Source organism: Pogoniulus pusillus, chromosome 20, assembly GCF_015220805.1.
Source record: "Pogoniulus pusillus isolate bPogPus1 chromosome 20, bPogPus1.pri, whole genome shotgun sequence".
Lineage (NCBI taxonomy): Eukaryota > Metazoa > Chordata > Aves > Piciformes > Lybiidae > Pogoniulus > Pogoniulus pusillus.
In genome coordinates this window covers 18,628,752-18,643,643 of record NC_087283.1, presented here as the reverse complement: position 1 = coordinate 18,643,643, position 14,892 = coordinate 18,628,752, and the positions used below count along the sequence as shown (strand labels likewise).

Here is a 14,892-nt window from a genome sequence, read left to right as displayed (position 1 = left end):
TCCTCAAGTATTTCCCCCTCATAAAAACAGACATAGGAGAACATGTGTCTTGGCTTAGCTAAATCTGTTTGGCAGATTCTTGAGCAACAGGGGAAAAAATTCTATGTGTAATTTTCAGAAGGATGAAGAAACTTACAGTGAGTAGCCCTGCCATGTCCAGGTCACAGTATCCTAAGGAAAAAATAAAACACAGAAATGTATGACAGAACCAGATGAAAGAGAGCAGATAAGTTACAATATGAAACATGCATGAGCTTAGTAAAAGCAGATGATCTTCTCGTAGTCCTGCCGTGAAAATAAAATCACAGTGTCAAGGTGACTCAGATGACTTGACTTTTGAAGTTGGAAATAAGCATGGCAGACTTCTGAAAATATCAACTATTTGGAATAAAATCTAATATATGTACTTAGATATTTAAATTCATTCATTCTGGTTCAAACAACAGAAGGAGGAAAAACATGATCTGCTAAGTATTTATCAAAGGACTTCCCCAGTACATTCAGAAAGGTGCTCTCATAAATATGTTTCATTTATTTTTTAAGGACATTTCTGCATAGGTAATCTACCATCCTTGTTTTGCTTTGCTTTCCCTGCCATGCCTTATTCTATGTTTGTTACTACTTATATACAAATTTGACCATGTATATTGCAGGGCCTTAAATCTCATCAGTCAGTGAGATGCAATACCAGTCCTCTTTAGTGGTTCACTTCAGTTTTGACATCAATCTATAAAAGGATTTTACAAAGGAATCTTTGTAAATACCAACAATCACTTATTTTTCATATTAAAAACCATCAGGAATGAAAAGTTTGCACTTTTCTGGATTTCCTGGATAATTAGGTTGTTAAAGAAGAACAAGTTATCAAATTGCTAGACTCTTGTCCCAGCATTTCACCTATCAGTGGAGCAGAGCCGTATGTCTGTACTTGGCAGAAAGTGTAAACTATACATGGGAAAATAAGGGAGAACTGCAAAAAAGACCTGTCTGCAAAGAAGGCCTCCCAGGCTGCCTGATGGAAGGGTGTTAGAGGTGTTATATGGCTCAGCTTTGCTTTAGTTCAGAAACTTTGCAAGCAGCAAGAGTACTCTGAGCTTAAATAAAAAATGATGACTAATAGGGAAGTTCTGTGCATTTTAGACTTCAAAGTACAGACTCTGTGGCTTTGCAGGAAGTTTCTGACTTCCGCTGCAATACTTTCTTACTTAACTATAGCTAAGAAGCTCAGCAGTAGGTTTGCACAGTCAGAACAGCAACTTGGTGACACTGGGGAAGCCTGGCTGCTTCCGACAGTTCTCCAGTGCTAAAGCTCAGGACAACAGATTGTTCAGTGACAATTCAGAATATTTTTTGTAGGTAGTATTTAAGTGAGGTTCAGAGTTTTGTATTAGCAGTCAGTGACAGATGAAGGCTCTGCTTACCAGCTTGTTGGGGTATCGGAGCAACACAGGCTGTACAGGGACTCGTGGAACAAATGCACCTGCAACCATAGGTTAGATTTGATGGTTAAGGCTTATACAGCAGATGGGAACTTAAAGTGATTAACATAAAACATGGTATGTGGAAAGAGAAATTTCTAAAAAGCTGAGAAGAATGGGAAGTGTTCTTACTGTTGCAGTCTCTCTGCTTTGTTTTTTGGATGTTTTCTGGTGGGGGGAACTGTTTTTTTTTTTTTTAATTATTAAATCAGTAATGCAACTAGAAAGATGTCAGGACAGCTGAGGGTTAGTTTCCATTTCAAGGAGGAAGCTGTCTAAGATTCCTGGACTATTCAAACTCATTTTCTGTGTATTATCTCTCCATTTATTGGCACTCATTTCAAAGGATTAAATGCTCACAAGGCTGTTGAGTGTTTCCTGAAGTCTTCTCTGTTCTGATTACCTTCCTAAGGGGTAAGAACCTAAGCATATAGAACTTGTTTTGTAACTTTGTTAGCCAAGACACTGAACAACAGTAAGAAAGGTGAAACCTGGCTTTAACTGAAGTGCAACACAACAATCAGGCGATAAGTTATGCTATGAAGTACCTTTCTGTGATAAAAATGATCTATTGGCCTGCCTAACTAAGCACTAAGAGCTTTCATAAATTAGTTGTTAAGTCTTGCATGGCAAAATGCAAGAATTTTAAAAAGAATTTAAATGCATTAATTTAAATTGAGCTAACAGAACATCATAAGAAGCATGTATTTTGGCAGTTCAACTCATAATAGTCACAGTCAAGGGAAACTGGGTAGGCAAAGTAGATTAAAACTGTGCCCAGAAAATCTTCAATCAACTAACCATACATATCCTAGCTAGTTTGCATCCTACAGAGTACTTGGAATCAGAAAAGTAAAATGGATAGTATAAAACTGTGGGTTTAGTGGCACTGAAAGTTTAATGACATAAAACATTACTGCATAGCTGCTGTGTTCCTGCAGAAGTATAGGTCTTACTAGAACTACCACATTAATCTTTCACACAGTATTTTACAGCAATGATGCAAAAAAGTCTCTCACCTTGTTTAAAGGTGATCAGGCAAGACCGGTTTGTGCAGGTGCCTTCTGGGAAAATCAGTATCTTGAATTTAAAGAGAAAGAAATATACATAGATACACAGATTTCATGAAAAGACTGTACTTCAGCATCACTTACATACAGGCTGACTTTTTATGCAAGCTCTGTGACATGGTGCACTGCATCATTACTGTTTCAAGGGGAAATGAACAAATAAGGGAAGGATGCTCACACTAATATTAACCTGATCTGTCTTGGTTTGGAAACACATGCTTTGTAAGTGTATAATTTTGGAGAATGGCCTTTAATCAGTTCAGAAATATAGCTTTAAGTGTTTCACTTGAAATGCTTTGTGTTGGTAATGATATGGGAATTATTTCTCTACTGGCAGCTCCTTACTGAACTGCTGGATGTATACACACCAAGAGTCTGGGCTGACATGAATTTGAGTGTTTGCAGGTACACTTGCAATCAACGTGAGCTAGATGCTGGCTATGAAAAGAAGATCACAGCTTGAGGGGTAGCAGCAAAAGGTAGAGACACCATGTGCAACTGTGGTGCAGAGCTCTGAAGGCATTACACAGCACTACAATGGCTCTGAACCCGAATGACTCAGACACACCAAACACCCCAAGGCGTTCTGAATTAGTGTCTGAAAGATACTGTGAGCTGCAACATGACGCTCTGAATGCAGCCTTTGTTGGAACACAGGAAAGCTTTGTGTTTCTCTTATCACTGTAGGATTGATGAATGATTGTTTAAAAGTTAGGCTGACATTGCTTCCCTTAGGATAAAACTGTCTCAGAAAGAGTTAAGTTATACTAACACTATCCACCTTAAGATAAGAGTACACCAAGATAACTAGTTTCAGAGAACCTTACCAGGAATGAAAGGCTGAAGATTCCCAAAACACCAAATCTGAGTCCTTGAGAATTGTTTGGTAAAGTCAGCAAAATCCACCAGACTGGTGCCCTGATATTGAACTTACCTTATTATAATATAATAGGAAGAATCACACCTTCTAGCTAAAGAATACCCCTGCCCAAACAGGCCCCTTACCCTCTGAGCATGCATAGTGAATTCAAGGGATACTGTATCTTTAAGATGAAGCAAGAAAGGAAACAACCAACGGCCAATTGGTGTTGACATGAGGCATAGTTAATGAATTTTACTGTATAAATATCTGCCACAAATTTTATCCAGTGTGCCAGCTTTGTGGAATTATCACCCTGCCACTGTTCTGCACAGAATTGCCATAAAACAAACAGTTCATCTCTGTGTGTAGATTGGCTTTTGCATAATGGGTAAAGAATCCAGATGTGGGGCAACAAGATCACGAGCAGCATTCAACATAAAACTTAGCGCAAGAACTGGTCTAGATCAAAACAATGTTCAAGGTGTCCTTCTACTACAGCCCCAGTGAGCAGGTGGAGGCTTGATGAAAGAGGGTGTTCACTAGGCCACACCCCAGAGACACAGGCTGTTCTTAGGTCCAAAGGACAGCTGCATGTATAGATTTACAGTTAGTTCTCAACTACAGAAATTGTTGGCTGGTGCTATGGACACACAAGTTGGCATGTTCCTGCTTAGCATATGTCATAAACCCCAGAAAACCTATTAGTGATGACTGACCATGAAGTAATCCTTCCCTCCTTCCTCTTTGGTTTGGTACAGAACTGGGAGAAGCACTAATCAGAACCTCAAGTTATTAATAAGCATCTGTGCTGCCCAGCCTGCTGTGTTTTGGTCTGAGGAGGAAGGAACAGAGAACCCAGATACTCTTTCTTGTCTATTGTGCTAAAAGAATGCAGCCCAGGCACTCTGGGGAGGATATGACAGACATCATCTTGAGGTCAGGTTTCTCAAAAAAATCCAGGGTAGGAAGAAGGTGTGACCAGGGAACAGGACTAGGTGATATGCAGTGACATCATCAACCGATGACTCACTCTTGGAGATGCCCAGATTACTTGACTCATGAACTATTTATGCTGTAATACATATCTAGTTTTCATCCCAAGGGCAGTACTGGAGTAGAGCCAAGTCCCCTTTCCTCCCCATGCTTACTAAAGCAGAGATTAGCTTTACTGTGGCTTTGCTGGAATCACTTCATTCCTAACAGTTAGATACTGCTATCTGTAGTATCTAAAGGAAACCTGAGAGCAGTCAATTACAGAATCATAGAATAAGTCAGGGTTGTAAGGGACAACGAAGATCTAGTTCCGACCCCTCTGCCATGGGTAGGGACACTTCACACTAGATCAAGCTGTTTAGAGCCTTATCCAGCCTGGCCTTACACACCTCCATGGATGGGGCTTCCACCACCTCCCTGGGCAACCTATTCCAGGGTCTCACCACCCTCATGATGAAGAACTTCTTCCTAACATCCAGTCTGAATCTACTAATTTCTAGCTTTGTTCCATTCCCCCTAGTCCTATCACCTACCTGACGTCCTAAGAAGTCCCTCCCCAGCTTTGTTGTACACCCCCTTAAGATACTGAAGGGCCACAATAAGGTCACCTTGGAGCCTTCTCCTCTCCAGCCTCAACAGTCCCAGCTCCTTCAGTCTCTCCTCACAGGAGAGGTGCTCCAATGCAACAGAAGAAAGCAGGGACACTGCTAAATGAGATGTCAGTAGGTTTGCAACTGTTCCAGGTCTTTCTTCTTGCAAAGGATGCAGATTTCCACTCCAGCCCTCTGCCTGTTATGGAGGCAGCAGACTTGTTGCCTCAACACTTCTCTCTCTTCTGAACAAGGCCTGCTCCATCTGCTTCAAGATGGAAAGCCATCCAAGGCCTAGAAGTGCAATAGCATCTTGCTGCTCAGGAATGACAATGGGAAACACTGTCAAAAATCAGTAACTATTGCTTCCATCTTAAAATCTTTCCACAGTTCAGACTGATCTGAAAGTCTTAGGTTTAGTGTATTAGTAACCTGAAGAGGCAGCTGAGCTCCATCTCAGCTCTCCTCCATATACAAAACTTGTGTTTTAAGTAATGTTCATGCCAGAGCCTGGACAACCTTACCTGGGTTACACATCTTGTTAGCTGCTCTGTTAGGAAACTTATGAAACAGCTTTGCTTCTCATGCATGTCCTAGCTTCAGGATATGAATTCACCACTGCAAGTTAACTGCTATGCTGAAGACATCACACAAAGACTTCAACAGGGAAAAGAGATGTCAAAAGCATTTACATTTGGAACAGCAGCTGGTACTGGCTGGACTTTACCTGACTTGTTCATCACAACAAAAATCTTTTTTGGGTTTCAGCCTCTCATTCTTTCCTAAAGCAGTCATATACCTGAGAGCTGATTCCATCTTCATACATGAACAGAACCCTGTTCAGCTGGGCACTCATGATCTTATGATGCACAGTGAATAAGGAAGATGAGTACATGAGAGAAGAATGTTAGTATATTAATTACCTGTGGCCACTGGCCTCTTGATAATGCCCGCTTAGTTATCTCAGTGACTGTGTTCTTGCGAGAATCAGGGTCTTGACGAGAAACTGCCACAGGCTGAAGGGAACTTAAAATTGCTGTGAAAGAGGTGACAAATTTTATTTGTTTTATAATACTGTTTAAAAAACACACGGGTTCAAGGCTCCCTTGTAGCAAAAACTCGTTATTCTCATGCTGGGAGGCAGACAGCACAAACAGCTTTCAGTCTAAATAGATAAGAAGAGTGTTATTATTATTCTCATTCTGCAGAATGAGAAGATACAGAAGACACACTGCCAGCTGAGGAGCTTTACAGTAGGTATAAACATGCCAATTTCAGCCAAACATCTTCTACTAATATTGTTATTTTTCATTTCGACACACTTCTAAGGAACAGCCCTGGTCAGGTCTCTGCTCATGGGCCACATGCAGGTCTGACTTCTGCAGACTACAACCAGCAAGTAGTTCTGGCTGTGCTGAAAAAGTAAGATGTCCCTCTTCAGCCACCAGCTTCTGTGCAAATTACAGAAAAAACACTCTAATCAGAAGTCTACATCAGAAAGTGTGGACCTGTGAAGATGTGATGAGAAACTCGGGGAAGAATTGTCTTCTATATCCCACTCCTTTTCTTTTAAAAGAAGATCAATAGATTATCAGTTAGGTTATTTCCTTCAAAGCACTTGTAATACTGAGTTACTGTACAGCTAGCAGAAAGTCTACATCTGATTCTAGTAATAATGCAAATGGGGATTCTTTTCATGCCAAAAGGAGAAGAAAATAATTGAAGCATGAATCACTTGATCTTTTCCATTCTCTACATTTCCTTTCTGATTAACTTCTCTCTTATCTTTTCCTTGTTTGACTCCCATTTAAAAAGTCTGTAGGAGTGCCTGCAAGGTTAAATTTGTAAATTGGTATTTTCCAGACTGCTGTAGTTTGGGTGTGTTTTGAAATGACCTTCTCTAACCCCTGGTAAAAGACAGCAGTCAAACATATTTCTCAGGCTACCTAGTGGGAGAATTTTAAGATAAAGCTCCAGCCTGAGCAGTTATGAAACATGCTTTCAGTTACAAAGCAAATTTCAAGGGATGCTGTATTTCATACCTGAAAGGAAACCGCATACTTTTTGGCATTTGGGGCAGTTCAAGAAAGTTAACTTATCACAGAGATTTCACTGGAAATAATCCATCAGTATATATGGAGCCTAAGGAATTAAAGATTCTGTTTCTAAATCAGATAAAGCATTCAGAGAGAATATTTTTGGCCTCATGTCAAAATGCTGACTTCTAACATTGTTTTTTTCATAAATACTTACTGCCAAGTACTGGAGCTGACAGGTTCTCTGCTCTAGTCACTATTGATGGCATTCCAGTTAGAGCAGAAATAATGGCATCGAAAAAGCTTGAATGAGGAGCTGCAACAAAGATTGGAGCTTCCAGCAGACTTGCTACTTTCCCTTTCACTTTCACTTGGAAACCCATTGTGAAGAACAAGGTATGAGTTAGGCATGAGAGGGTGGTCTGAATCATCCTCCTTGTAAATAGAAACAAAAAATTATTATCCATCTTACAGTTAGTATCTCTTTTGTACTACAAAAGTCCATAAAAGATTTCCTAATTCTCACCAGCACTGGGGCCAGACACAAGTGGCAGTGCTATCTGTAAGGAGAGTGCAAGGCTAAAGGAGTAGTAGAACTGATCAGTAGAAGCTTGCCTTTTCATATTGAAAGAATTTTCATATTGATTAGAATTTCAAAGATAAGGCCATGTACAACCCCTTGCTAAGCTCTCCTACCTGGTACACTACTTCCTTTGGCTATTGTGAGGGAAGGGTGGCTTCAGTGTCCCTTTTGTAAGAACCTAGGCAACTGATACTATCTTTTACTAGAACTTTTAAACTAGGATGAATGTACTCTTTTTGTAACACGTTCCCTCAGTGGGGGAAGTGTTCCCTTCTTGACCTTGTTAGAATTCACTTCCTCTGTCTCCTCGGCCTGCATGCAGCTACAGTGCAGGGCAGCTAGAAGGGAACTTCATGACCTTGAGATCAGAAGCTGAGCAACTGAAATCCAGAACCCACAGAGGTAAAATACTCCTTGAAGAATAGCATATCTAAGAAAGGAGCTATCAATGCTAGTTTAGTCACAAATTACAGCATAGCAAGCATTACACAGGCTAAACAGCCTATGGGACATTACCAAATACTTTCCTTAATGACTATAATTTCTCAAATATTACTATCACTATTATTACTAAAATAAGTTTTGGCATACAAATAGCCTGTAAAGAGTTTTATACTAATTTGTTTTAGCCTTAAGACAGATGAAAATGTACTTCTTTAAGTATATACCTCTGCTATTGCTGTAAAATACATTCATCGGAAAGTTGCTCCACCTATATGAGTAAAACTAGGATTTGACTGAGGACTCCTCTTTAATCAAAAGGAGAAGAGCAATGAAAAACCACATCTCTAGACTCTAGTTTTTTTGTTATTAAAAAAACTGAAACACAGAGAATTTTCACAACTGTTGGTCACTTTTTACCTTCTCCATCCTTTAAGTGGCACAGATCTTTTTCCAGGGTGTCGGAAAGTTGCGATTGATGCAAACAGCCATGCTAGCAGTAAAAGGATTGCAATGCATATAGCACGGAGGGGTAGTAAGATAATCCCCTGGAGGACAGTCTGGAAAAAAGAAAGGGAAAAAATCATAAGAAATGGTATCAAGAGGAACGACACTGATATCTGTGTAGTTACATTACACGGATTTCAAAATACCTGCACTGCTGCTGTATGATTCAGAAATGAAAGCACCAATGACTGCAGTGTTCATCTGGGGCAGGCTCATTCACAGCATTTTATTTTCATTGTTGAGTTCCCATGTCAGGTAGAACTAAATGGTCTGAGTATTTGAATTTTTGGCTTGAATGTTGTTAGACAGATAGGGTAGAGAGTTTGCTGGCTTTAGTTTATACTTGGACTTTGCAGCACATGGGCATCTCAAATGAGTCTGCTCAGCTGATATGTATCTCCAGTACAGAGCCTTCTGTCACTAGCTGCCTGTCTAGAAGCCAAGTGGGATTGTCAAGATGGCTGAAATGTACACTTGCCCTTTCAAAATGACAAATGCATGTTGAGTCACACTTGCTGCAAGTGACCCTCACTGCTGCAAGTGACCCTCACTACTGCTGCTTGGAGTAGTGAACACACAACTTCATTTTTCTGAGCTGGGACTTGAGCAAAATGGTTTTCAGTATAATTGAACCTGTGGTTCACTTTACTGTGCTGTTTGAAGCTCCTGTAGCAGATCTTGGCTCTTTGCCTCTGGAAGTTGTTTGCACGCTGTGAACACTCAGCAGAAGCCTTAAGATTATCAATACTAACTTGGTGCCTTCTGTTGAAGCATCTTGGCTGTTAACCTCCATGCTAGGACCTCCTTGATTTTTCAGAATAAATAAAGGAAGCTTAGTTCCCTTTCCTCCTCACAATCAGCAAACTGTTACCATCTTGCTTTGAGAGAGTTCTGTGACAGTCACAGATAGCCAAGATAGGCAGCAAACCCAGTATAAAGCAGATCCAAGGTGTTGACCACTTCTTACATGTTTGTAAGACAGTGGAGAGAAGGAGAAACATTCACATGTCCTGGTTGCAAATAAACTCAAAAGTCATCCCTAGCCCCTCCCCCAAGGAATATCTACATTGCATTTTTTCAGGCACAGCTCCAGGAAACAGGTGCATTGGCACAGGGCTGTTTAACAGAGAGCTGTGGTACAGGGCAGGGCAGGAGGAAATCCTTAATTGTTTCACCTCAGTACATTAGGTTAGATATCCAGAAGGTTGGCCTGTGTGGCACAACACAGCAGCATGCAGATTGGGCAAGCACAGGTCTGGCAGGCAGGTGAGCTGCACAAGCATGTCCAAGTCCCAGCCCAGCATTCCTGGTAAGCTAGTGAACACCTCAACTCCCTCTGGCACTTTACTTGAACTATGATATTAAGCAACACAGTGGATTTTGATTTATCTCTTTTCCTTAAAAGAAGAGCAAGTGTTTGCAGTATGTCTGGAATACTACAGGCATCTTTAAGGATTATTTATTCAACTCTGTTATACACTAGGCTAGTTCTAATTTTCCTTTCACCAACATTATCTGTTCCCTTCCCACCAAATCCTTTCCATCTTTACATTACACCCTTCTACTGTACTCTGATAAATATTCAGGAGAAGCACTGACCTCTGGCTGTAAACCTTGTGATACATATGAGGAGTAACAGGAATTCTGGGCCTGCAGCACTCAGTTCTGTGTTACAAAAGGCACAGTGACTGACAGCGGATACAGTGTAAATTAGGATAAAGCAGGTACAAGGTGTTGATGTTTGTGTTCTATAAGCACTGCCATATGATAGGTTTTCAGCAGAGATCTGAGCATTCAGGTATGATTACTTTTTTCTTTTATATCATTAGCTATGGAACATTAGCCTTAACTTCATGGACAACAGGAAAAGGACTGCTCTTGATCACAGAAATGAGTTCAGTGGCTGAGTGTGAGAGATTTATCCCTGGAGATCTATTGGTCCCATTCTCTTTGGTGCCAGATGTGACAAATCTGAGAATGTCAGGTAGCAAGTGAAACCAACAAAGACTCTTTTCTTGTCTCCTAAAATCAGATGTGTCTTTTTCCCTCCATATGCATCCTCTTGTACTATGATCTGTAGATCCCATTTGACATTTCAGCTGCATTCAGTTACCAAGAATGGGCAGCATAAGCATAAATCCATGTTTTTTTCTTTATGAAGAAAGCATACATATGCAGTGACCTACAATAAACAATAAAGGATGCAATAGCAAAAGGAAAATAATTCCTTCCTTAAAACTTTAATAAATGCATTAATCTATTTTAGGCAGCTGTGCAGGTGGTACTGATTTGCTGATGTAAGCTATTGGCTTTCTAGGTCACTGTGTAATGAGGCAGAATTGATTTCTGCTCCATCAGCTGCAAAGCAGGGTAAGAAAAGGACATAAGAGAGAAAGGTCAAGGTAGGCTAGAGAAGAAAAAGTATAGGAGAAAAACATACAGAAGGAAAATACTGTCTACAACTACCTGAAGGGACATTGTAGCCAGGTGGGGGTTGGCCTCTTCTCCCAGGCAACCAACAATAGAACAAGGGGACACAGTCTCAAGTTGTGCCGGGGTAGGTCTAGGCTGGATGTTAGGAGGAAGTTCTTCACAGAGAGAGTGATTTCCCATTGGAATGGGCTGCGTGGGGAGGTGGTGTAGGCACTGTCCCTGGAGGTCTTCAAGAAAAGACTGGATGAGGCACTTAGTGCCATGGTCTAGTTGACTGGATAGGTCTGGGTGATAGGTTGGACTGGATGATCTTGGAGGTCTCTTCCAACCTGGTTGATTCTATGGTTCTACAGGCTCAAAGTTTAGTAGCTATTAAGTGGGACCTGAGTCACTCTAGCCTCTGTATACTGTAATCAAAAAGACAGAATTATCCTGAGTCATCCAAAGACCCCTTTCCCAGATTTGGAGTCACCTGGGTACTTTCACTGACGTAGTTTGACAGCTGGAGTTGTCTTTGCAGTCCAGGTCACACTCCCACTGCTGACTGACCCTAGGCCCATCTCCAACTGAGCTGCTCACATCTGAAACTGAGGGACCAGCTCCCCAATCAGGACATGTATAACAAGACAAGGTTTTTCACGAGTGTCTAGAGCAGCCACAGCTCAGGCACTCAGCTGCTTACCTCGAAGCACAACATCAGACAAAATGTCTTTAGCATGCTGGGTCTGCCATTACAAAAATCCACTGAGCATTTCTTCTGATTAAAGCAGAATTTATTCATGTCTTAGCTAGTATTTGTGGTTTGTAGTTCCAGTTCAGAAGTTAGGAGAACAAGTGAGCAACCAGGATGAACAGAACTAAAATGAGAATGAATCCCAACACTGAACTGCAGCCAGATTCAGTCAGAGGATAGAAACCAGAAGTATCTGAACAACTGTTTTAGAATCTTGTTTGGCAGGTGCAGATGTTGAGCACAGCACATTTGATCCTTGTTTTGCACATTCTAAAGAAAGACAAAAATCTTTGGCTGGTAAAATATTAGCAATACAAGGACTGGCAAAAAAACTGTAAATCTTCTTACTCCACTTTTCAGTCTGAAAAAAAACCTCTTTTTTGATGTTAAACTGAGTAAAATGCAGACAGCTTTCCTGTCTCACTTTGAAGCTCCATGCATCAGGGGACAGCAGCCTTTACATTCAAGAAGTTCACGAAGAAACAATAAAACAGCTTTGGGCTCCCACAGAGGGTTTTGAAATTGTATTTAGTTTTATCAGAATAAGGGGAATATAACAAACCAATTCTTTAACATGGAAGAATGGCAATTCCCTACACTCAATTTAAATGGAAAGAGAAGGAACACTTCCCCTCAGTAACGCTCTCTGGTAAGGCTCTGATTCCCAGCTGTTCTGATGCACAGTGCTGAGTGAGAGAGCAGATATTCACAGTATAAAGCAGACGGCAGGAAGTATCCTACTCTGACTACAAGAGAAAAGGAGCAGAAGGGAGCAACACACAATACAAAAAGGTTGTCTCTCTGCTTTAAAATTATGTGACTGCTGCAGTTTTGCTTCAAAGCTCTCTAGCAACAGGCCATGACCCAGCCAGATGCTTTTCCTTCCAGGTGCATTGTGGTGTTATGTATGAAGTGTGTCTTAATTTAAGACACCATGATTTTCATCCCTTCCTCCTGAACAATAAAAAACCCCAAAACCCAACCAACCCAAAATATATTATTGTAGCTGAAATGGTAATTGTAGCTTAAAATTACTAATTTTTTGAAAGTAGTCTGTGCATCCTCTAGAAAAAGCAGTCAGCACAGAGAGCTGGCCATTTCTGGAACCTCATCAAGAGACTGGTTTCTTTTCCTTTGGGGTTCATGCCTACAGCTCCTGATTCAGATGCAACTGAAATATGTTTCAGGCTGCTAGTAAAATATGCAAGATAAAAAAAAAATTGAAATTGTTTTCCAGGTTTCTCACATTTTTTTCCACCCAGATACCTTCAGGGCAAACATTGTTTATAACTTGAGAAAGAGTTGTATGAAATATAAAATATTTAGTTGCATATCAGTCTTGCATATATATAAGAATCAGCAGAAACTGCTGTAAGATCACCTACATGCTGGCATCCTCATTGTCCTCACAGTTCATAGTTGATTCATCAGCTCAGTTTTTAAAGAGCCTGGAAATGTTATTTACTTCCTTAATTGTCAAAGGACCTGATAAGTCTTGTGTTAATTCATACACAAGCTGTGCTAGCAGAGCCTTCAGCTCAGAAGCCTCATCTGATTCAGCCAGTGACATCAGTCAGTAGCCCAGTGGAATTGGGAATAGCTTTTTTATTGTCCACTCTACAATATGGAACCAAGACATCCTTGCCCCTCCTAAGTTGAGACTTAAAAAAATAATCCTGAAGCAAATTAAGTTTCTGAAATAGGATTACTGCAAAATGTTACTTTCTGCTGTGGCTGATTATATCAGGAAGAAGTTATCCTCATCTTCACTCTAGAGCTGAGGCATCTGACACGATGGGATGGGTAGTATTCCCTTCGTGCAATTCAGACTGGAAGCAAACTGGAGTCCTGGTTTCTTTAGGAGAGCAGGGGGGTTATCGGTAATGATTGTGAACATCTTTTCAAAAGCTTGTTGCAAAGCTAGTGTTAGAAGTTTAAGTTTGAGGTCGATAAGCCTGTGTGCACAGATCATCTGTGCAGTTTCGGAACTCTGATGAGTGATGGCTTGAAGAACTTCCTTTCAGAAAACAGTGACTTTAGGACACTGAATACCTTTTGCAGTGTTGCTTTGACCATTAAGATAACCTGTGCATTTTCTGCTCTATCATTAGACTATATGAGGAAGCAAACTATGCTGCACTTGGGAAGGAAGCATCCTTCCTAGATGCCTCTTCCTGGAAAGGCCTGGAGCCGCAGATGTGTAATTGAGTGTCAGGCTGGCTGCCGTCCCTTCCTTGCCCGGTTACACTGCGGCGGGCCCGGCTGTAGCCCAGCTCCTGTCATAGCAGCGCAGTTCGGCGGACCAGGTGGCAGTGTTAAACCCTGTGTATTCACACGGTCCCACGGGAAGGAGGCGTTTGTAAAACGGCCGTTGACCTTCACATCGCACTAGTGACAATCCCTAGGTTCCAGGCGGCGGCAGTAACACCAGTTTAGCCGAGCCGTCAGAAGCCCAGGTCCGGGACAGCAGACCCGAGGCTGACAGCCCTCCCATCCTCGCTCCTGTGCACCCCGATGCGCATCCCAGCGCCAGGCGGCCCCCGGACCCTGCCCGGCGCCGGTCAGCCGGGCAGGGCGGGCCCCGGCACCCTTGCACGCCCGCACCGATAGCCTTACCCGAAGCTTGTCCCCGGCGCTCAGGCGGCGCGGATGGACGAAGGGGTTGGGGACGGTGGGTGGGCAGAAGGACTGCTGCCTGGGCAGCGGCAGCACCCGCGGCGCCATGCTCGCGCCGCGCCGCCACCCCGGGCGATTGCGCATGAGCTACTGCGGGGGGGCCGAGGCTGCGCTGCCCGGCACGGCCCGGTCTGGCCCGGTCCGGCTCGTCTTAGCCGGCCCTGCCCACTGCGGAGAGCCCCGCCTCAGGGCAGGTGAGGACGGGCCGGGCGTGCCTTGAGGACACAGTAGTGAGCAGGGCGCTGCCAGGCGAGAGCTCACAGGAGGTGTTTCGAGTCCCTGCCCGTTACCGTGGCCAAGCTGCCCCGGCAGCCCTTCCCGCCCTTCCCGCCCTGCCCGCGCGCTCGCCAGAGCTCTGTTCGCCTCCCGTACGCAGTGCAGCGCCGGCGGCTGAGGCGGTGTGTGCGGGCTGGTACCGCAGCTGCGTTGCTCCTCAGCGCTGACTGCTGGGGATTATAGGGTCTGTTACCTGAGGGAGAAAAGAGAAGAA

General features: G+C 42.5%; 1 protein-coding gene across 1 annotated transcript in view; it reads right to left on the bottom strand.

Moving 5' to 3' along the window:
* The window catches only part of LPCAT2 (lysophosphatidylcholine acyltransferase 2), a 32,887-nt gene extending 18,312 nt beyond the window's left edge, over positions 1 to 14,575 (bottom strand). The window contains exons 1-7 of the mRNA XM_064160403.1: positions 14,343 to 14,575; positions 8,474 to 8,613; positions 7,247 to 7,464; positions 5,917 to 6,029; positions 2,498 to 2,558; positions 1,422 to 1,480; positions 137 to 171 (exon numbers count right to left, since the gene is read on the bottom strand). Of these exons, the coding sequence (XP_064016473.1) occupies positions 137 to 171; positions 1,422 to 1,480; positions 2,498 to 2,558; positions 5,917 to 6,029; positions 7,247 to 7,464; positions 8,474 to 8,613; positions 14,343 to 14,486 (770 nt within the window). The 5' untranslated portion in view covers positions 14,487 to 14,575. The remainder of the gene's footprint in view (positions 1 to 136; positions 172 to 1,421; positions 1,481 to 2,497; positions 2,559 to 5,916; positions 6,030 to 7,246; positions 7,465 to 8,473; positions 8,614 to 14,342) is intronic.
* Between the last annotated feature and the right edge of the window lie 317 nt (positions 14,576 to 14,892).